The sequence below is a fragment of the Mus musculus genome, chromosome 1 (genome assembly GCF_000001635.26).
Source record: "Mus musculus strain C57BL/6J chromosome 1, GRCm38.p6 C57BL/6J".
NCBI classification, from domain to species: domain Eukaryota; kingdom Metazoa; phylum Chordata; class Mammalia; order Rodentia; family Muridae; genus Mus; species Mus musculus.
In genome coordinates, this window is record NC_000067.6 from 95,313,221 (window position 1) to 95,336,053 (window position 22,833).

General features: G+C 37.9%; 1 protein-coding gene across 1 annotated transcript; it reads left to right on the forward strand.

The window, feature by feature from the left end:
• The first annotated feature begins 407 nt into the window (after window positions 1-407).
• Fam174a (family with sequence similarity 174, member A) lies at window positions 408-22,064 on the forward strand. The gene is made up of 3 exons (NM_026321.4): window positions 408-1,030; window positions 11,889-12,023; window positions 20,716-22,064. Exons 1-3 carry the CDS (start codon window positions 597-599, stop codon window positions 20,717-20,719), a joined length of 573 nt encoding a protein of 190 aa, NP_080597.2. The 5' UTR covers window positions 408-596; the 3' UTR covers window positions 20,720-22,064.
• The last annotated feature ends 769 nt before the right edge of the window (window positions 22,065-22,833 follow it).

A 22,833-nucleotide genomic window follows, 5' to 3' on the forward strand; every position in this document is an offset into this window, starting at 1 on the left:
ACATTTTCCAAAGAAAGGGATTCCAAGAATAGTCGATACCCTTACAGCTAGAAAAAGCTCTCTTTAAAGTTTGTGATCCTCCTGAGGGAACTGAGAGGAAGTGTTTACTGATTAGATGTAGTTATGAAGTTTGACATCAAGGAAATTAAATCGAGTTTCCTATTGCTCCCGTTTCCCCACTTGGAAAGAACTGTAGGCATAACTGTTCATCTTGTTCAGGTTACCCACTCTGGCCCAAGCCTTTTCACTATTAGGAACACTCCTGAAACATGGAAAACCTAGTTGGGACCTCTCAGAGCGTCCCACAGCTACGCGTGCGCAATAGGCTCGAACCTCTGACGTCACTGAGCGCAGCCCGCCCCTACATATTAGCAACCGGAGGCGTCCGTAGCAGCAGTGGCTGCGGGGATGTACGAACTTCCGGTTGTCCCGGCAGGCTGCTGCCGCCGCCGCCGCCGAAGCCACCCGGCGCAGTCTCAGCCACCCGCTCTCCTCCGGAGAGTCGGCTCTGCGGTTCCGGCGCGCCCATGGTCGGCGCTGCGGACCGGGAGGCCGGCCCGGCGGCTGCGGCGTGCTGAGAGGCCGGCGTGGAGACCATGCCGACCCCGCGCGGCTGCTCCGGGCCTTGCCACTTCCTGGCTCCGGCCTTCGTGTTGTTGTTGCTGCCCGCTCTGAGCGGGTCCGGGGCGGTACCGTCGATGGTGGTCAGGGAGGTGCAGGAGTCCAAGTCTCCCAAGCCCGGGCCGCACACGCTGTCGCCGCTTCCTCCGGGCCCCACCGCGGCCCAGCCTCGGGGCCAAGCTCAGTCTGATGCTGCCGGGCTGCCAGGCGCGGAGAGCCGCAATGACAGCATCCCCGGGGCGGGGTCTGAGGCGGACGGCCTCGAAGGGAAGGCCGGAGAAGGTTCCCAGGGTGGCAGCCTGGCCGTGAGTCCCAGTCCTGGCGACAAACCCATGACCCAGCGGGCCCTGACCGTGTTGGTGGTGGTGAGCGCCGCGGTGCTGGTGTACTTCGTGGTCAGGACCGTCAGGTGAGGCACAGCCTCGATGGGCACCCCCTTGCAGCCTAGACCTGGCTGACAGGTGACCTGCTCCGTGAAGCAGGGACAATGTCTGTGACCTGGGCTTGACTTAACCCCTGCCCCCGCCCCAGCGTCAGGAACTGGAATCTAAGACCATCTGGTTGGCTGTCTTAATGGCCTGTGCTGCCTTAGCTGGTGACACAAGCTGTTGCCTTTCCTTTAGAAATCAGTAGCCTAACCTCAGCATCTTGCTCTCTGAGGCTTGCCTCTGCCTTCACAGACCCTGAAGTAGAAGTGCTCTTCCATCCCCAGGAATTTTGATTACAGTGCGGTGAAATACTTCTCTCACTACTCTGCAGTTGGTGTAACTAACACGTTTTGCCTGTTAGAATGCACTCCTATTTCTGAGGCAGGGTACCATAAAAGTAGCGCACAAAGTCCTGATTGGATGTTTCACTTTTGCAAAACTTGCCAATTATGTTTCTTAGATGGTGCCCTTAATCTATCCCAAAGTTAAATTGTCCTCAATTAATTGGGCGCCACATCTCTGGAGAGGTGTCACATAGAGGAAGACCCCCAAGCAGAAGGGGCTAGCTAGCCAAGAGAACAACTGTGGTTTCCCTTTCCCTAAAATGAGAGCAGATGGTATTTTGTGAGATCTGTACTGGTTTGTTTATTTCCTGTTTTCCAAATTACTTCACACTTTCCCATAACTACACACTACCGTTACTTAATGTCCTTAAATCCTCAAAACGAAATGTGGATTTTTAAAAAATAAGTACTTGTAAATGGAAAGCCAACATGGCGTGTCTTAAGTGGTTGATTAAAATGGTACGGTGTTTCTGTGTCGCCCAAACAATCTTATGGAATCTGTTTTTTTTACAAGTCTTCCTTAGCTCCTACTTTACATCTGTTTTCCAAATAACACATTCTCTTACAAGTGTATGAAATACAAAATATTTACTGGTAAGGCTTGAAATTCTACATTGGAACTGATATCAAGAAAATATGTCTTGTCACATTTTAGTGTTGTATATATTCTTAAAAAGAATCAGAAAAGGGTATTAAAGTGCACCCTTTTCCAAGTTGATATGTTTTTGAGGGTGGATTTTCTTTGTATCCATTAACCAAATTTTACAAATGATTTGATGCAGGCACAAATTTGAAAATCTAGGGTCCCCCCCCTTTTTTATTTTTTTGTACTCGGTTTAGGCCAAATGTTAAATAGATTTTGAAGGAAAAAAAGTCACTTTTTACTAGTTTTGGTTTTATGAACAGTTAACTTAAGATTACATTTTTAAAGCAAGTGTTCAATTTGTTCAGAGTTCATTGATGCTAGGTTAGAATCCACAGTTCTAAGCATATAAAGGAATGCAAGGCATTTGAAAGCCCCTCACATAAGCAGTATCACTGAGCTGGAGGCTGTTGATTTAGAAAGTTCAGAAAATCCACACCCACTTTGTCACTGGGGAGTTAGATAATGCTCAGAAGTTATTAAAAGCTCATGACCACCAAAGTGAGACTTCTTGATGATTAGAAATCTTAAAAGAAACTTAAATCATTTTTACTATGCAGTTTTTAATGTAATACTGTACGTAGTGCCTATAAGGACCATATCATTCCTGGTACATAGAAAGCACAGTTATACTGATCGTTTTCTCCATATGCTTCTTGGTTTTGGTATTTTATTTTTATTCCTCCTTATTTGGAATCTTTTATATAAACAGTTGCTGCTGTTGCTTTTCTGTGTTCATTTCCTTACAACTTGAAAGAACTCAGCCTTTTCTGATTCTCTGGGATAATTCCGTATCCTGTTGTATGAGAAGCACCAGATTTAGAACTGTGGCTGATAAAAACTGCACACTCCAGGCAGCATCTCACACGTGGGCGCAGTCCAAGTTCTACATTTAGTTGGCTGTCTAACATCCAAAATGTGATTGGTGCTGACTAAATCTTGGTATATCCAGAACTCGCTCTCTTTACTTCCATATTGTGTTCTTTATCCTCATTATGGTGGTTGCTCATTTTGGCGCCTTTCCCAAAGTATGTGTGACAGAGAACCAGGGCTGCTTACTTGTGCCAAGGGAGTCCATTCCCAGGTCACTTCTGTAACCGATGATGTGGGCTGAAACTGATTATTTTCATTGTAAAATTTTATTATATCAAACTCTATGAGACTTTAAAAATGCTTTGTCTTAATCAAACATGGTATCACAAATATTTGGATAGAAATAACTTATTCTGGTAGTATAGGATTATTCCAAGCAACAGCATTCTTTCTGTAGAGGAACTTGAATACATCACTAGAGTGCTGTAGGAACAAAGTAAACTTCGTACGATGAATACAGCTTCTCTCTGAAAATGGTACTTGTCTGTTCTGTTCTATACTGTATGCCCATTGTTAAACTTTGTAGCTCTGTGCACGGAGTATAGAGCGCATAATGTTGCTTAATGGATGGGCCTTCATTCATGCTTTATGGTGCTGAATAGGTAAGTGGTGAGGATAAACATAAAGGGTGATTGCTACTTGCTGATAGAAAAAGAAATACTCAATTACTATTTAATTTCTTTCTTTGTAGGACTTTCTTCCTATAGTAAACTGTGTAAGGCCAGAAAACAACTATAGACAGTTATTACAATTTCAAGGGTATATGTTGATTATATTAAAAAGTTTCTATTATAAGCTTAGGATTAACTGTTCTCGTCTTAAAGCAAACATTTTTTTTTCCTGCCATGTTGTCCTGTTTATTCATTGTGATGCATCTACTTTGCCTCCTTTGGGAAGTCCCTTGACTTCTCCGGTCACAGCACTGTATGGAATAGAGAGAAAGAATCCTTTGAAGTGGTGGCAGTAGGCATCAAATTTAGCATCGATTCAGCTATTCAGCCAGTCAATATTTATTCAGCTGCCCACACTGGGCAATCACAGTATCATTTTGAAATAAATCAGCATTACTGCCCCCATGGCACTCACAGCCTGGAATAGCACAGGGACATTCATCAAACAGTTCACAGATAATTAAACAGTGCCGTCCCCACCCCCACTCACTCTCTTCCTCATTGATGGCGGATCGTTTACCTTTCCACCTTGGCTTCTTTGGATGATAGGGACTATATGTATGTGCATTTATTGTACAGCAATTAAAAATAGAATTATGAAAATTATGTCTGGGTCCTATTAATATTTAGCATATGAAACTGCACAGTATTAATATAGTTTTAACCTTATACTGACTGAAACCTTTAAAGCTAGTACGAGGCTTCCTTCAAAGAATCTGACTTTGTACCTAAAACACTACTTTTGAGATTTTTATCTGTCATCTGCATAAGCTGGTCAGTATTAATTGCTGATTGATGTGTGTCAATATACCATGTCACATAATATGATAATTCTTGCAAAAATCCTCAAAGTAGGGGATATTCTTCTGAAAACAGTTGAGTCTGAACAAGGTTAAGGGGTTATCTGGAGCACATACATAGGACCTGCCCAAATCCGGGTCTGCCTGAACCTAACATATCCCGTGACTGTGGTCTCTTTTAACAAATATACTTTATTTAGGGTGATAGTGTGTATGAAAATGACCAGCTGGTTTATAAAAAAAAAGTGAACTTGGCAATTTTTCTGTGTAAAATAAGAGTTTGGGTGAATGTTTACTTTTTAAGACTTTACAAATTGACAAAGTAAGACAACTTTAGGATTTATTGATATTCATTACTGTGCTAAACTGAAAATAATTGTTTTTGTTTTGAAAATAATTTTGTATGCTATGTTAACCCAACATCCTCTCCTTCAAAGATGTTCTTCATTTGCTAGATATAGTCAGCGAATAGCTGTATTTTAAAGCAACTACTGCTGCTATACATTGTCGTTTGTCTGATTCTTCTTTATTTCTATCTATTTGTCTGCCATCTATCTATCTATCTATCTATCTATCATCTATCTATCTATCTATCTATCTATCTATCTATCTATCTATTTGGAGTTTCACTATGCCACCCTAGATGGCCTAGTATTTGGTATGAAAGAACAAGGCAGTGTTAAATTCAGAGATGTGCCTACCTCTGTCTGTAGTGGAATTAAAGCTGTGTGCTACCATGCCCAGCTTCTTACCTGCTTTCTTGAGAATATGAGTTACTGAATGAGTTTCACCCCCAATTATAAAATTAAGTCATTGAGGGAAATTCAATTTAGACAGTGATAAAGATAGAAAGCCTGCATTGCTATTTATATCCATTAGTCATTGCCATTAATTTAGTAAGTACTGCTGAGTGCCTGCCAGTACTAGGCCTTGTAATAAGAACTAGCAGTAGGTAAGATGAGAAGTTCTACATTTTTTAAAGAATCTATCTAATTGTTTAGATATCCTTTGAAAGTGTCATTTGTGCTCAGGTTTTGTATCAAGAGAGATGAAGTGCATTAATATATATTTAACAAGTATGATGCCTCAAAATATAGATATATTTTTGTGGGATGAAACTTTCCCAAATGTTTATGTATATTGTGAAATAATAATACAGTGTGAAATATGCTGTGTGGTCTTCTCTCAAGATGTCAAAATATGACCAGGAGTGGTGATACCAGTGATGAGACAGTGTAGCCTGTCAGTCATCAGTGTGGAAGGAAATTACTGGAGATTAAGGAAGACCAGAGAAGAGTGGCTATTTTACTTACTACATTTCATCCAGGAAGAAGCACAGTGCTTCCACCCAAATAGTTAGCAAGTAAGAAGGCCTGAGCAGCCTGAGACTCTAAAGACTCTACTAAGAAAAATAGTTATTTCATTGAGCTTTTCAGCAGAAGTAGCCTCTCTCACCCTTCCCTCCCTACAAAACAGGAAGAAAAGGAAGGAAGGAAGAGAAGATTGGCTAAGTGATGGGATTTTCTAGAATTTTGAGATATCAAGCAGTCAAAAGAAAGAAACAGAAGAGAACAGAACAAGTTGAGGATTTGAGCAGCACGGAGGCTGCACTGAAATGCACCCGGCTAGGAGAATAGAAGGTCCCCACACAGCCCTGTGTGCCGTGTATTCCCACCTTGATGTGCAAGGTCCAGGCTGGCCTCACAGTTCTGGTTGGTTTGCGAATCAGGGCAAGTAAAGGCATCTAAGGATCTACCTATAACGGGTAGTGCGGGTCCTGCCAGTCGACAACCATTTACTGAATTTTCAGGGAGATAATGGTTATTGTTTTCCTTACTTTTCAATGTGATCTGAAAATCTACCTTTTTTCTCCAATAATTTAGACATAATACTTTTGAGAGTTTCTTTTTCTTTTTTAAGGCAATGTTTTACCTCATGTAGCCCAGGCTGGTCTCAAATTCCATATATAGTAGAGGCTAGACTTGACCACCTGATCTTCCTTTTTTCATCTCCCTAGTACTGGGATTACGGTTGTGTGCTATCATGCTGTCCTTTTGAGCATTTCATTTTTTAGTTGTTACTAAAAATTACTACCATTGTTACTGTTAGTGTGTGCTACTATAAAAAATAACTATCTAGTGAGGTGTCAGGGAGATGAGACAGACAAGGCGAAAAATGAAATTCCTGTGCCAACCCAGCCTTTCAGTCAACTTCCAGAGTGATCCTCTGGTTTCTTCATATATAGTTAAATACACTGAAACTTTGGAGAGGTTTCCAAGTGTGACAGTTACAAAGCTTTAGGCCTAGCTGCATAGAAACTCCCTAGCACAGTAGCAAAGCTCCTGCGACCTTTACTGTAGAATGAGGTGTTTGGCTGATAGAGCTTGGGGCTAGGGCCTAGAAAGGATTTGTAATAAAGCCTAAGGATAGATTTTATTGGAGGAGGATGCAAAGTACATGGGACGTCTTTCCTAAGGATGGGTTCCAGTCACTTAGACAAAGCCTAAGCTATGCTTAGGATATGGGGGATTCAGGTGGAGGCTGACTCCTAGAAGAAACAGTAGCCTGATTCTTTGACCATTTCCACTTTGCATTCCAGAAGACCAGGCTTCATTCAGTTTCTTCTGTTGAAGAAAACAGGCCCACGTGATCTGATCAAGGGTCTCCTCTCTACAGTGCTCTAAGCTGTGATTCCTATGGAAGAGAGACGTTTTGGATTACTATATAAAGAGATGTGCATTCAAGATTAAACTGTCCAGTTCTGTTTAAATGCCAGTACTGGGAAAAGAGCAATAGAGAGGGAACATTTGAAGGACTGTGGGAAGCACAGAAGTTGAGAAGACAGGGAGGAGTATCTTAACACAAATCCGTAGATCCCTGCCTATCTCCTTATCTTTTATACTCATAGCCTGGCTTCTGGTTGTAGCACACTGAGTTAATGGAGCATACATACAGAGGACTCCTTGCATGCCTCTTCACATCTTTCTGTTAGCTGTGTATAGAACAGTGTGTACTTTGCTTTGACATCATCATTCCTCCTTGTTCCTTTTCTCTTTATTTCGAAGTATCTTGCTTTTTCATCAGTTCCCTGCTTGATGAATTCTTTTTTTCTGCTTTTGGTTGGTTAGTTTATGTTCTTCTGAGACATGGTTGCATGTAGCCCAGGCTGGCCTCTTAATTCAATGTATAACTGAGCCAGGCTGGACCTCTTATTCCTCCTGACTCCACCTTTGGAGAGTTGAGATATAGGCAGCCGTGGACCACTCAACTCCTCCTGTGTTGATAACCACTTGTCTGCCAAGGAGAGCAGGTCTTTGATTCCTGAGGTCTCTTTTAAGACATTGGAATATGAATATTTGCAAAGGGAATGTCCTAACCACTGTTAATATATTTCAGTGGCATGTGGGCCTTTCCCTTAACCCTTTGTTCAGTCTACATACTACTATGACCCGTTATTAGTTACCTTTTTCTAGAAGAATTTCAAGTGACACCTGGTGTGTTTGGTTATAGAAATGGAAGGAGGTGAAGAGAGAGATGTCGAGTTAGAGTTTTGATTATGCCGCATATCCAGGTTTGATTCTGGGAGGAAAAGTGTAGAGAGCTAGCATCCTAGGTCACTAATGTTACTTCCTTTATTAGTAGTACACAAATTGCTTCAGATGAACTCTTGTTTACAAATTGCTCCATTAATTCTTTGTTATGATAAATGATAAAAAGTTTTATTTATGTAAAAATGCAAGCATATAAATGTATGCTTATATATTTATAAGCTGAGGTCCACTGTGCTTTGTTTTATGCCTTAGCTCATAAAGAGTGCGCATGTGAATGTGTCTGTGCATGTGAGTGATTGACGTAGTCCTCGTTCTAGCTTGAATATATTATGAAACAAAGTTTCTGCTGTTAATATTAGTTCATACTTAATATTGTCCTGACACATATTCCATTAAAAGAAAATGAAAAGAAACAAATTTGTGAACCAGGTCTGGTATTCTCATGTCCATAGAGTAGTAAAGTGAAATGGAGTTTTATTCTGTTGTGTTTATTTTATGTGGCATCAAATGTTTTCACATAAAATTTTATAAAGCTTACTTTAGTACTTTTGATTCTATAAATGGCTGATGCATATTACTGAAACAGACATAGTTCTGACTGAACTGAATATATTTAGTGAAGCATTAAGGAATCTGCATCTATGTTAAGACAGCCATTTGAATGACTTATGATGTGATTAAATGTACCTCATTATACAATACTCTTTCAGTGTCTCTTCTGCCAGTTCAGGATTCCATACTTTTCTGCCTATTTTAGATAATATTCCTAATATTTTAGTCACCAACAAAATATACCTTCAAGTTGCAATATGTGTTTATTATGGCTAATTAAAAATGTGCATATTGGTGTCTGAATATATATAATTATTAACACATTTATATGTATGAGAGTAAAGAATGTAAGGAGTGGTTTTAAAGCCTCATTTAGATTTCAATTGAAAAATAGTGTAAACTGGGTAGTAAAAGAAAAAAATAGCGTTTTTACCTTAATATTTTTCTTTATTAAAATGTATAGTTTATTTTATGCTTAACATTTTAAATAGCTCATTGGGTCATCACAATGATTTTAAAGTTTTGTGTTTTTGATTTTCCTTGAGAAATACCACTACATATAGCACTGTTTATATAGCTGTTGATATTTTATGGGGTATAACTGTTATGATCTAAGGTACGGATGTCACAAAGTCAGACCATACAACAGATCTCATGTGACAGGTTTATTGGGGGAGGGTAGTATACTGACCCTACCTGAGAGCAAGGGTGGAGGGGGAGAGGGAGGAGGGAGAGGAGGCTTTTTATAAGGGATGTAGCACATGCGCATAGGGAGGATATATGGCTCAGAATGACAATGGATAAGTGTAGTGAAAATGTGTCACATCTTGGCAACTAGAGATGATATATCCTGTTGTCACTGAGTCTCTAGGGCAGGCCAGTGAAGATTCCTGGCTGTTAATAGTAGCTGTCATGACCATGTAAGCATCATTGAATGTACCACTAGAATGAGGAAAGACATTTTTAGAGAAATGTCATTTTAAGTTATTCTATTAATATAAGACTTTTAAGTTTTGTTTAATTTTTATATGAGTTAATACATATATTAATTGGTAAATTTATTTTAATCAAGATGTATCTCGCACTAATTAATATTTAGTACTAAACTATTCTGTCTCTATGTAGGACCTATTTAGGTCCTTGTTTTTAAGAGATTTTTGGAAATAGTATTTGCATGTATTACTGAATAAATGTACAATGTAAACTATAGAGAGAATATGCCCAGATTATATATAAGCTGGAATTCCTAGGTCAGTGCCACCTGATGTTTGTTTCACACCTAGGAATGGGATGTAATGTTAGATAGATGCATTTATCAGTTTGCTGAAAATTAATCATCATTCAACTTGTGATGACTTAGATTATAGGTGACGCGTTAGCTGAGTTAGTCCAGGATCCTAGCATGTTGTTCAGTTGTTGTACACGAGCTGGGAATAGTGAGTTTGTTACGAGAGATACATTCACGTGGTATCAGGTTCCTCATTGACTGAAACTGTGGACTGGGAAGTCATGTGATTTAGAAAACGCACTGAAAGAATTGCCAAAGAGAAAGCAGCTCTATTAGAACTGCCAGTATCTACAACCTGTGCTGCCTAAGTCTTTGCTCACTGTGTGAGAGCATGCGAGTCATCACAGATATCTAAGTAGCACCTTCATTACCAGTCATTAATGAAAAGGGACAATAGTGACTGCTTACTTCCCTTAACTTTTTCTTTTTTTCCAAAGTAATGTTGATAGCTTTTCTGTTAAGTACTTTTAAGAAGTCTAAATTTAACTTGGTAAAGTTCTTATAAAGTCCTAGACAGAAGAATTTTTAAGGGCTCTAACCAAAACAAAATATTAAGACAGATATGTGACAAAAATCATATAGGCCTATAAAACCCCAATAGAAGCAAAAACTTAGGATTGTGTTTTATATAATTTGTGAGAATGTGTGCAAATGTCTGTGTGTTTATTTATACATCAACACATTTTGCATTGTAATTTGCTAGTTTAAGTATGTAATTTCTTATTATATAATGCTACTTTATACTTTACACTGTCTTGTTCTTTCTAGTTAAAACATGCATTATGCTTTACATTGGTTAAATATGGGATGTTGAATACTGTTCTGAAACTAGCTACTTCATCACCTCTAGGTAGATATAAAGATAGGTCTGTAAGAAATGACCTGTGGAAATTATATTTTTCTCCAGATGTAGTAATAGCTTACAAATTTTGATACCTGAGAATAGATATTTTATACTCAAAAAACTAATGTAGTGTCTACTGGTTAATATGACACAAACACTGATTTTAATGTATGCATGTTTGCATAAATGTACAGGCACTTAGTCTTTCAGTGTTCTCAGTTACTTTTGAGGAGGCTTTTAATACTCTGCCATTGGAGCTGGTTGTCAAGCTGAATAAATTGTACTTTAAGTAAAATGAATTTCATTTGTGATCACGTGTTGGAATACTTTTTGTTTTGTTTCTAATATCCAACAAGTCCCTGTAAAACACACATTGGATGTCCTGTATATAGTGTTGATACTATTGTGTTTTGTTCTTAGGTATTGAATGTATCATCATAGTTTGGATCACTGAGTCAGAAATCACCAGCTTAGTGATGCGGAGTTTATTCCTGAAATATTTGGTTTCTTTATGCCTTATGCCTCAAGTATGATCATTTTAAAATTCTCAGATTATTCTGATGTGTAGTCTAGGTAATGAGCCACTAATCTAAATCGGTGTATGCCTAGGGCTTCCTATACCTAGCTTTTGGGTGGTAATAACAGTGCTTAGTTGTGTCTGTCAGTAAGAAGGCATCAAGGACAAGAGATAAAGGCTGAAACTAGAGTGCTTCAGAAAGATTTAGTACCTGAAGGAAGGCTTGCAAAATTATCTCTAGGGGCTGGAGAGATGGCGCAGCAATTAAGGTTACTGTTGTTCTTCAGAGGACATTGAGTTGTTTCCAGAACCCACGGGAGGCGTTTCAGAACCAACTGTAGCTGCAGCTGCAGGAATGTGGCACCCTCATCCTTCTGGCTTGTGTGGCATCCACACACATTTCATTCACTTACACATATTCACACATATATATACACACATAAGTAATAATAGCAAATATCACTCAATTTTAGTTCACAGAGGTTCAGGAGAGTATGCTAGACAGGAGAGATGTTGAAGTCATGCGAATATATAGGGATGAGTTTATTTAATGGGTTTCCAGGAATCCTTTGTGCTAAATTGATTGTATTAATATGCCTGAATTTTAATCAGTTTTGTGCTGAAGGTGTGGTTGGTAAGAAATACCTAAATTCTAATTAAAGAAACAAACTAATTTCTTTAATTTACAGTTACATATAAAGTAAAGATAAGGCTATATTAAAATAATGGTATTTATTTATTTGGCTGGTTTACTAGGATGAGAAGAAGAAACCGCAAGACTAGGAGGTACGGTGTTTTGGATACGAACATAGAGAACATGGAATTGACACCTTTAGAGCAAGACGATGAGGATGATGACAACACATTGTTTGATGCCAATCATCCTAGAAGGTAAGTTGCTGCAGTGTGTCAAGATGCAAACCTTTGCTCAGACAGTTGAAGTACACTATCATTTTACAGGCTTTATTCCAGCAGATTTTATTTGGTTCTGTTTAATGAAGTTCTTTGTCCTGCTCAAGCAATGGATTTCATTCACAAGGCTGTGCTGGAATGGACATAAACCACAGTATACATTCACTAAAATGAGCTTTCTCTTTGCAGATTTCTTTGTAGTGTTTAAGTTTGAAATGTTTCATTCTTGCAGTATACATTACCTTAGTATATATGCTTATGTTTGTTTTTGAGAAACACTGGTATGCACATATCCACTGGATCATGGTGGCCTCACTGTTAGATCAGTAACTGCTGCACATAGCTCTTCCTTCACCAGAGTTGTTTAGTAGCCAATAGCTCAGCAGGGAGGAGTCAGACCCCAGTTCATGACTGGCTATGGACAGGTTCAGTGGTATACAGGCCCAGTGCAGAAGACTCAAGCTGCCGTTTGCAGTGGCTGTGCCATGTCCTGAAGACAATGTTCCATAGTTTTCCTGTGTAACTTCCAGCTGTTGTATTCTTTCCACTCACTCATCTCAGAGGTTTTCTGAGCCTCATTGGGGTGGCTCAAATGCCCTGCTTAGGGCTAAGCTTTCAACTACCACTTATTAACACCTTGAGCAGTTCTGATTCTGCTTCACTGTTGTTCCTTGCAGAGAGATTTAGAATGCAGTTTGGTTCCATGTTTATTTATCTGAACCACAGTAGTGAATACCCCACTAGGCCCTATGCTCCCAAGCTCCTAGCTATGTGGTTTTTGTTTGTTTTGTTTTTCTGTTTATAATGCCAGACATATATTCCCCTGGTAGAGGCCTAAAACCCTGTCTGAAAGCCAGTGGATATATCATGCAGGTTGTCGTTTTAGTTGTTATGGTTTGTGCAGGGTTACTTTTTTTGTATTGATGTAGAACTAAATAGTTCAACTTTTATTACCTTGTTTTTAGATCCCAAGACTTTTCTGTTGTTAGAATGAAGATATCCTATATAGCTGAATAGCATTGCTCCCAAAAGCCATTATTTAGTAAATAAAATTCTTATTGTCAAATTTGTGATTTCTCTTTAAGAGTTGATAGTTGGGAGTGCCAGCAGTCTTTATGATATCTTCCAGCCCCAAGAAAGCTATTAGGGAGAAAACTTATGGCTCAGTTCTAGCTTGATTTCTCCATATCGTGGATCTGAATGTAAGTTGTCTTCATCTGGCTCTGATGGGCTAACAGAGGAATGGCAGGAGTCTGTACTGTTTGGTGTACTGGACTAGTTTTATTGGCTATCTCTTTTTAAATTATGGGCCAGCTAAATTTGTTAGCTTGCATTTAATAGTTAATGTGCATAATTTGTTCTTACCTTCATGTTAGAATCCGAAGAAAAATAATATGCAGTAGCATGAACACAAAAGACATATTGAGTAAATACATGATGACCTTGGGCGCCATGTCAGAGTGCTAAATAAACAAAGGCTTTAGAGGTGATTTATTTTTAAAACTATCCTTATCATTTGCGATGACCATAATTATATTCAATTATGCTAAATATGTATGAGACGTCTGCTCTATACATTCATAGGAAAGACAAATGAAATTTACAGTTCATGATTACCTCCAAAGAACAACTCAATTGGAGCATCAGTTCATCTCTATTAAATAGGTTGTCATTTGAATGGAATCATCCTCTCTATTTCTGTTTGAATACTTAGTTTCAGCTGGTAGCATTGTTTACTCAAGCTTGTAAAGCCATTAGCTAGTAGAGCCATTAGCCAGTAGAGCCATTAGCCAGTAGAGCCATTAGCCAGTAGAGCCATTAGCCAGTAGAGCCTTGCTGAAGAAAATAGGACACCATCAGTGCAGTTTACCAGGTTAGTACCCAGCTCCAGTGTCCTCCTGCTCCTGTTTACTGACTAGGGTTCCAATGTGACTAGCCACATTGTCACTCTCCTGCCTGCTGCCATTCTTCCCCACCATGATGGAATGTGCCCTCCAAACTGTAAGCCAAGTTACAGTCTTACTCCCGTAAATGTAGCTAATACAAACCCTTCAGGCTCTTATAATCATTCTGCCTCTTCTGCAGCTTTCGCTGACCGGAGGTGGAGGAGTGTTTTGTAGATGGATCCATCGGACTGGGCTCCACAACCCATTTTGAAAACTACTTCGTAGATTTTGTAGGCAGCTAGAATAAGAATAAGATCCTGCAATTATGAGAGGGATTTGTACTATTGTAGATATCAGAGGATATTTAAGGATATCACACAAATTTAGGAATTAAATTTTGTAGGCAGAGGAGAAAGACAGTAATAATAAAGTGGTTCAGTGTTTAACAATAAGGTCGTGAAGCCATTGAGATTTGAGTCTTAGTTTATATCTCAGTAGGTATTAAATTTAACAGCAGTCATTGCGGAGCACAGTCAAACTGAAGTGAAGCTATAGGAGTTACTATGGGCCATCAAGTATGGAGCCAGTGTTATTGTACGGAATTACGGGTGATTATACAGTATCCTAATGATCAGAGAAAACGGAATGATCATTCTGATATTAGGATCAGTGATTGATAGTTACTATGTGCCCAGGTATTCTAGCAACCTCTGGCTTTGTAGGGGGAACAGAGGTAGTCAAATTGCCCAGTTTCATGTGGTTAATGGTCTGTTAGATAGACGTAAGGCTAGCAAGACAGAAAAAAAAATGTAAAAATAGTAAACTTGGGATTAGACATTTTTATTAATTAAGGTTTCCAAAATCAATGGTAGTTTACTTTTGAAGGCATATGTTTATTTTTAAAATGAGAAACAAAGATGGATAGTTAGAGACACAAGTAACAAAATACAGTAGAATTGTTTGTGTGTTCTTCCTTTATTCTCTGCATTTGTGTGTTTGTGTTGATGTAGATTAAATCCAGAGTCTAGCAGATGTATGCTATAGAAGCACCTCTGAGCTCTCTCCTCAGCTCTGCATTGGTGTTTTTATGCTAGATTTGTATTTCTCGGTTGGTAGAATTCATGAGTGGGAACATTCGAGAGTGGAGTTTTTTCTTTGGCAAGACTGTTAGGAATACATTGTGCTTTGTAATAGACATTCATACATACATACATACATACATGCATACATACATAGGCACATATGTAGGTTTATGTTTCCAACTCTGAATGTAAAGGATATAAGAGTGAAAGGATTAAGACATATACTGTCAGACTGCTTTCTAGAAATGTCAAAAGCTACATCCACAAATTCTCACCAACATAACTGCTTAAGATGAGCTGAACAAAATCAGCATTAACAGGCATGCGGAACTAGAGAAGAGAGGACCACAGGGACTCAACACCACACAAAAAACTACAACCAACTAAGGAATGCTAAGAGTGAAGAAATCGTTTTCCTCAGAGAAGAACCCAGCCATTGGTTGTCCAGCAGCAAATGATCAGCCCTGTTGTATGTGTGTTTGCTGTACATAGACTGAGCAGGCTGTGCATATGCCTCTAGGAGTGCATTGTTATTCATATGCACATACATGGACGTTATAGCAATAAGTGAAAAGCAAAACATTTGACAGAGAGCAAGCAGAGATATATGGGAAGATTTTGAGGTAGGACAGTGAAAAGGAAATGATATAACCTTAAAAATAAAATAAAAATTAAAAAGAATAAAGGCATATTAAGAAGGCAAACAAGAATCAAATTTGAATGAAGTTGTAAAAGAAGTAAAAAGATTAAAAATGAAGCCACAGCAAATTTACTATGATAGCAGAGATGACTTAATTTCAGACAATGCACATGTATCTGCCTTATCCGTGCACCTAGCATGTTTTCACAGAATTCTTAATGGTGTATTAAAAGAAAGCACTTCATGTAATTATCTAACTAAAGTCATGCTTGGTAGATTTACGTTCATTAGCCCACTATCCTTAAGAAATTATATTACTAATGTAGCTTATTAAATAATTTTGAAGTTTGGGTTTCTCCACATATGTTAATAACAGGGACTATGCTCTTGTTCCCCCCACCCCCCACACCTCACTGACTTGGTAAGCACACCACCACTGAGAATCTTGGGTAGCATTTTATAGTACTTGTATCAAGTTTTCATTAGTTTTAAGGAAAAAAAATGAGAATATCCCAGTCAGCATCTCATCCTTTCTATGCTATGACAAATTCCAAACTTCAGCAGTTTTATGTCCCTTCTTTGATGGCTGACTTTAATTCCCCCTTTATGGCACAGTATATGATGAACATAATCAGGCAGCACAGAACACTTGCTACCAGTTGCCGTGAAGCAACTGCTGTGAAGCCTGCCTGCTCCTTCTATTGCTGTACATTACTAGCTGTCCTCACCACTGAATGCAGGGATTTTAACAACTGAAACAGGAAGGCAAACGCTACATTTCTCAGCTCTTGTACATCATTAATCTGTATCTTTGAAAGATGAATGGATCTACTGGACAGTTTGTTCTGCAGAATGGTTCAGACACAAAGGGAACAATAAGAAACGTGGAAAAGGCTAAAGTGGAAAAACATCAAGAAAAAACAAAGTAATAATGAGGAAGAGGAAACACTGGGTTATTTTAATATTATGTCAAATACAATTTAAGGGAGCACATTTATTAATAAATAGAATTTTATACAACCCTAATATTCTTCCAATGTACCATTATGTATTTGGATATATATGTGTGTGTGTGTGTGTGTGTGTGTATGGTGTGCGTGTGTGTAGGCATATATGTAGTCTATACCAATTATATATAATATCCAAATTACATATCCAATGGGATAGACTAGTATATGTGTATTGTGTATATACACACATACATTTTATAAATATAGTATTATGTATATGCACATATACATAATTTATATTCAAAATATATACATCGTACTGCTATGTGAACAGCTGGTCTTGAACTTGTGGTGGTCCTGAGCCTCTTGAATGATGAGATTGTAGGTATGAGTTACTGTGTCTCGCTTTAATTACTATATTGTATAAAAATTAAAAATGAATCTACATTCTATTAGCAGAAATAATATTCATTACATAATATGCAATATACATATATGCAGTAATAAACATTAGTGCGTAGAAAATATCTCAGTAATTGATGCACATTTCACTAGGCGGGAACAATTCATTTTGTCTTGGGAACATGAGGTACTAAAACTGTCACAGGGATGACTAAGTAGACACTATGCCGCCCTTTTTACTAGGAGTGCTATCAGAATGGTCTTCTAAAGGAATTCTTTCTTTTTTATTATTATTAGATATTTTCTTCATTTACATTTCAAATGTTATCCCCTGTTCTAGTTTCCTCTCCAAAAGTCCCCTATAACCTCCCCCGCCCTGGAATTCTTAGAATTCCAGTTCGAGGGAGGAAAATTGGGGCTGCCTCCTTATCCTGGTACAATCTCATTCCATTTGTTTAGTATTTATTTGATTTCCATCTAAAATATAAATATCCCCATTCTGTCCCTTCCCTCACCTAAGAGTCTCCGCTCCTATTAGTTTTCCAGATATGGATCCAAATCCCACAGGGCTGGGAATCCTGCAGTTTTCTTTGTTTCCTGCTGCATGAAGAACCTTAGCATTCTACACTAGCAATTGTAATTAATTTTCAATCATATCTTACCTCTCCTGCATTAATACTTATAAAATTATCCTTTATCACACAGATTCTTTGTTGTTGATATTTTGTTTGCATGTTGGTTTGTTTTAAAGCACGTAACCATTTCTAGGGAGGAAGGGGAATCTTCTTCCTTACAGGTGCATAAACTTAGCTTTTGTACTGTGTGTAGAGAGTTTCTGTCTTCCTCGTCCACTCTCTTGTTTAGGAGCTGTAAACCTGGGAAGAACATATCAAGGTTTTACATGGTGGGTGGCATTTTCACTTCTTTTGAACAGAAAAACCCAGGAGATGAGATAGATAGCATGTCTTTACTAAAGCAAGCCGCCACTTTTCTGAAAAAAAAAAAAAAAAAAAAAAAAGGAAATCTTCAGAGAAAATATCAAGAATCCACTTCACTATTGGAAGAGTAAAACAACTTTAGAGCACAAAGAACAAATGGAAACAGTTTATTAGTAGAGGGAAGTTTAACTTCTGTCCAAAACAAAATAATTATTATAATGATAGGGATTAGAAGACAACTCTAAAATTAAGGAAACAGCCTTAAAAGTGAGTCCTAGCATTGTCCAGGACTAGGCTAGTAATCTGTGCTAACTCTGTCATTTAAATCCCTACATTTGCTTCCTCACTCCTTTCACGCTGCTGTGTTTAATTTAATATTGTATGTGTTCATTATACTTTGTACATAAAGACACCTAATCATACCAATACTTTCTTGCTGTTTATATCAGTGTCAGGATCAGAAAAAGAGTTTCATTTAGGTGTTTAAGAGCTGCAGTAATTAGCTGGACCCTATAGGGCTGGCAATATAGATAGGTGACTGACGGAGCTGTGACATACACTTAGCAGTAGAATGTGGTGGGCAACCAACTGACCAACTGGTATTTCAGAATAGAGGTCTTCATTTCAGGTCAAGATTAGCTCTGTCTTGTGAGGGACGCCCAGGCTGAGTGTGTACATTTACAAGTACAGCTGTCTTACAAAATAAAGAAGTGATTTTATTCTTTTAATCTATTAATTGATCACTGTCTTCCCAGCTTCCCAACACTGAACAGTATTTTTGACTCTGAAAATAAAGGAAGGGGATCAGGAATTCATAAGCATCTTTAGCTATGTGACACTATAATTGAAAAAAAAAAAAGGCAGTATTTCTAAGAGTTAATAAAAACCCAGAACCAAGCATGGTAGATGATGCTGTAATCCTAAAACTTGAGAGGCCAAGGCAGGAGGATCTCTGGGACTTCAAAGTGAGAACCTGTCTGGAAAAAATTAAAATTAAAATCTTTCAGTGTATTTGAGGTGATTAACCAACAACAAAACTTGCTTTTCAACTGTTTTCTACACCTATTCCACATATTGGCACATGCTAGCTGGTGTAATACTTGCCTGCTTTGAGCACACAGGGCATCATCAGAGCATTGACCACTGAGATTAATAAAAGATTCTACCCATATTGTGTCCTTTGTTTCAAATTGTTGCAAGTTTTGTGGAGACTTAAACCATTACTTACTTCATCTAGGGCCTTACTGCTTTTGGGCTGGTGACCAAAATAGCTGAACAAGCTGCCAGTTTAACTCTGACAGTGTAATGATACTTCATGCAAGTATTTTCCTTTCCATCTCTTGCAAGCTTCATCTCTGGAATAATTTGGCAGCTTGTGGTTGCAGTTGAACATCTTGTTTTGTGACAGGCTTTTATCATCATAGAAGTTATTGACCTGTGTTTATCTACGACAGTATGCCATCTCAAAATATGATCTTCTTCAGAGGACAGGGTATGCTGGCAGTCCTGTCTTCGGTGGCCACAGTGTGTTCTAATGGCTTTCCAGCTTTGATGTCTATTCCTCTGAATGGGCACAGCTCTCAGCACTTGGCACCCTCACAGTGTGCTGTGGCCCTTGACTCTAGTCTAACATCTGTGTCATTTCTTCAGGAAGTAGAACGTGGTTTTGTTTTTCCTCATGTAATGCTAATGCCATCCTGCTTTCCTGAGAAAGGCAACTGAATTAAGGGTAGCAGATGAGAAGGGCATATTGATGAAGTGATGTTTGAGTTACAGTTATTTTTAAAAATGCAGAAGGCAGCCAGATAAGGTCCTGTGGGAGATGTGTCAAGGAGAGTCGAAAGCTCCAGCCATGGTATGGTGTTGTATAAGTGTGCTCTTGTTCTCAGGCTTTGAATGTAGAACATGGAGAAATGTATCTTAGCTGGAGCCAAGGTAAGGTCATGTAGAAATAAAACCAAGTCTCTAAAGACTGATTTCGTCAGTCAAGAATGCCCCCCAGACCTTTCCAGGCTTTTAAATAAATGAGTGAGCCTATGGCACTCTTGTTGTAGATGACCCCAGTGACTTGTAAATGGCTCACTATTAGATTTACTAAAGAACCTGAGGTGCAGTATTTTCAGATACTTTATGTGGCCCATGAGGAGTGAATAGAAATGAAGATTCGTATTTTTATAAGTAAGGAAAAAGTGAGACATCCCAGCATGTGTTTATTGAAAACTCCATTGCTGCTCATTGATTGTGCCAGGGTCTGACTGGGTAGCGCAGACTAGTTGTGAATTTATCCCTCTCATCCACACCCACCAAAACTTTGTCTTGTATAGGATTTTTTGTTGTTGCCATGCTACAAATATCTGAAAGATTGTTTTTTCATTGAATGTGATTTCAGAACTATGGGTTTTGATCTTCATTTCAAAAGCCAAGAAGCAGAAATAGAGAACTGTATTTATAGAAACTCTAAAAGAAAAAAACCCAAAAAAACCTGTATTTCCTGATGCCCACTGAAATAATTTGTTAATGTTCTGTGAAAATTTTTATTGTGAATATGAATGAGATTTTATTACTCATAATATGTATAAAATTATTTTGAATAATTAAAATTACAGTTTAAAGGATAATATCCAAAGTAATTAATAGTGACATTATCATATGATCAGAGTGGCTTACAATAAAGATTTTTTCTTAGTTTTATGTTATTCTCTTCAAAACTTCTGAATCTTTAAATGTGTTTATAAACCAGTGTTATTCATGTTTCTATTTATTCATTTTACAGATGAGTATGTGCCTTTCATGAGAAGATTTCCATATTTCTACTGAAGAACAGAGTTTCTATGTCTAAGGAATAAGAAGCCACTCTATCAAGGGGAGGGGAATTTAAGTTACATACATTATGTCAACCTTTAATTTGTTGATACTCAATCCATAGTGCATCATTTGGTTACAACTTTGTATATTTGGAACTGCTGTATTTATTAGTGTGCTCTGTGTTATTAGGGACAAACTGTACTATGCTGGATTTTCTGTTTGAAAATTATTTTAAAACTGTTTTCTGCAGAGCTTTTGTCCCTGTCTTTTACCATATTATTGTAACTTGGCTTTCTTTATTAATCCATTGTTGTTGCTTTCGTTTTGTCAGTGTCATAATGTAAAGAACTATAAGCCACAGCTAACTGCTATGAATAAATACAATTCTACTAAACTTTTTCCCGTTTTTATGGAGAAAGAGCCAAATCTACTGTTATTTTTGAGTTTGTAAGTAGTAATAATTGTCTGTGCTAAAGTATGAAAAAGAATAAATATGATTTAAAATTATTTAAGTGGTACAGATAGAATGTGTTTATAAAATAAATACTGCATAATTATATATTAACATGTGTTTTATATTTATATACTGAGTCCAAAACATATGTTTCCTTGACTATAGTGTCTCAGTGGATCTCTGAGTTTGAGGTCAAGGAAGAATCAGACAAAGAAGGTTGACTATCTTGCTAGAGATTAGATATTTTTGGAAATCTATGAATTTCAAATACATTTGTAGTATAATGAGAGAGAGTTAATATAGATTGCATGGTTATAAGTCTGAGTCTTGTCAGAGATCAAGAGATTGAAAATTTTCATCTGTAGACTTCGAAGTCAGGATTTTATCTAGAGACTAGCATTATCTTGCAACAAATCCATTCCCACCCAGGTCTGATTTTTACATATTTTAAAATTTAGAAGAAAACTTAGAGAAAACTCCATTGCTTGTTAGCATCAGTGAGGTCATTGAAATGTGTGACAAAATGGAATGATCCCGAGTCATACTGGTTTACAAGGATGTTGTTATTTATTAACATCAACTTTATGATGTCTACTTCTACTGTGTTTGACAGTTTCTCTGTAGTAAAGCTGGTTTAAAAAATCTACCTCAAAAGCTAAACTTGGCTCTTTTATAGACTTCTGCTTCATGATGATGAATTAATTTGTTACTGACTAAAGCCAACCTTGAGGCTACTCTCATTCAACAAGGCCACAATAAAATCTCCTCTCAGAATGAGAAAAAGATAAAAAGAAAAATGGTTGTATATTTAAGTATAACTCAGACCTGTAATATTTCAAATAAAACTCAAAACTTCACATACTAAAACAGCGTTCTAGTTGCCACATTCTCTCCTTATATTGAGAAGCTCTGCTGGCTGTCCACTGAGGTTATGTGGCACCATCATTCTGTGGCTGGGGTTGTGCTCATCTTAAGTTTTACCTTGACTGAGACTCCAAAGCAGCTTACTCATATGCTGACAGTTTGTGAAGAGGTCAATTATAGTGCTTAACATGAATTTAGCAACTGGATTCTGAAAATCATCCTAAGGTAAATGTGAAAAACAGCCACCTATCTTAGGATTTCATTTCAGGTGTGTGTGATATTGGCTCTGACACATTCTATTCATTAAGCCTGTCACTAAGATTAATTTAGAACCAAGGGAAAGAAACTACAATCTACATGATTGAAATGGAAATTTCTGTATTCTTTTAACAACTCAGTTGAATCATGTGATGTTTTTCTGGAAACTGTCTTGTGAGAGCATGTGATAAAAGCAAACACTTGAGAACATGTTTAGAAAGAACATAAATGGAACCCCACAAACAGTGAGAGGATGCTCTTGCATTGCTACACCATGCAACACTTTGCTGGTCTTTGATGGTCTTCCTTGGTCTTCACTTCCTAGAAATACACCAAAGAACTTCTCATGACAATGGTTGTCATAATGGAGGCAAGAAGCCATGGAACTAGAACAACGTAATATAGCAAGGGGGATAAGTGTTGCTAAAGACCAACTGCTTGGTGAAGGGTCGTTATACTAGCCTATGAGAACAAATCACTCAGATGAGGTCATAATTGAACATCATGTTG

What these genes read in the sequence shown, in the direction of transcription:
- Fam174a (NM_026321.4), top strand. Translation starts at nt 597, where the DNA reads ATGCCGACCCCGCGCGGCTGCTCCGGGCCTTGCCACTTCCTGGCTCCG. An exon ending in TTCGTGGTCAGGACCGTCAG is followed by an intron (nt 1,031 to 11,888) that starts GTGAGGCACAGC and finishes CTGGTTTACTAG; the next exon opens with GATGAGAAGAAGAAACCGCA.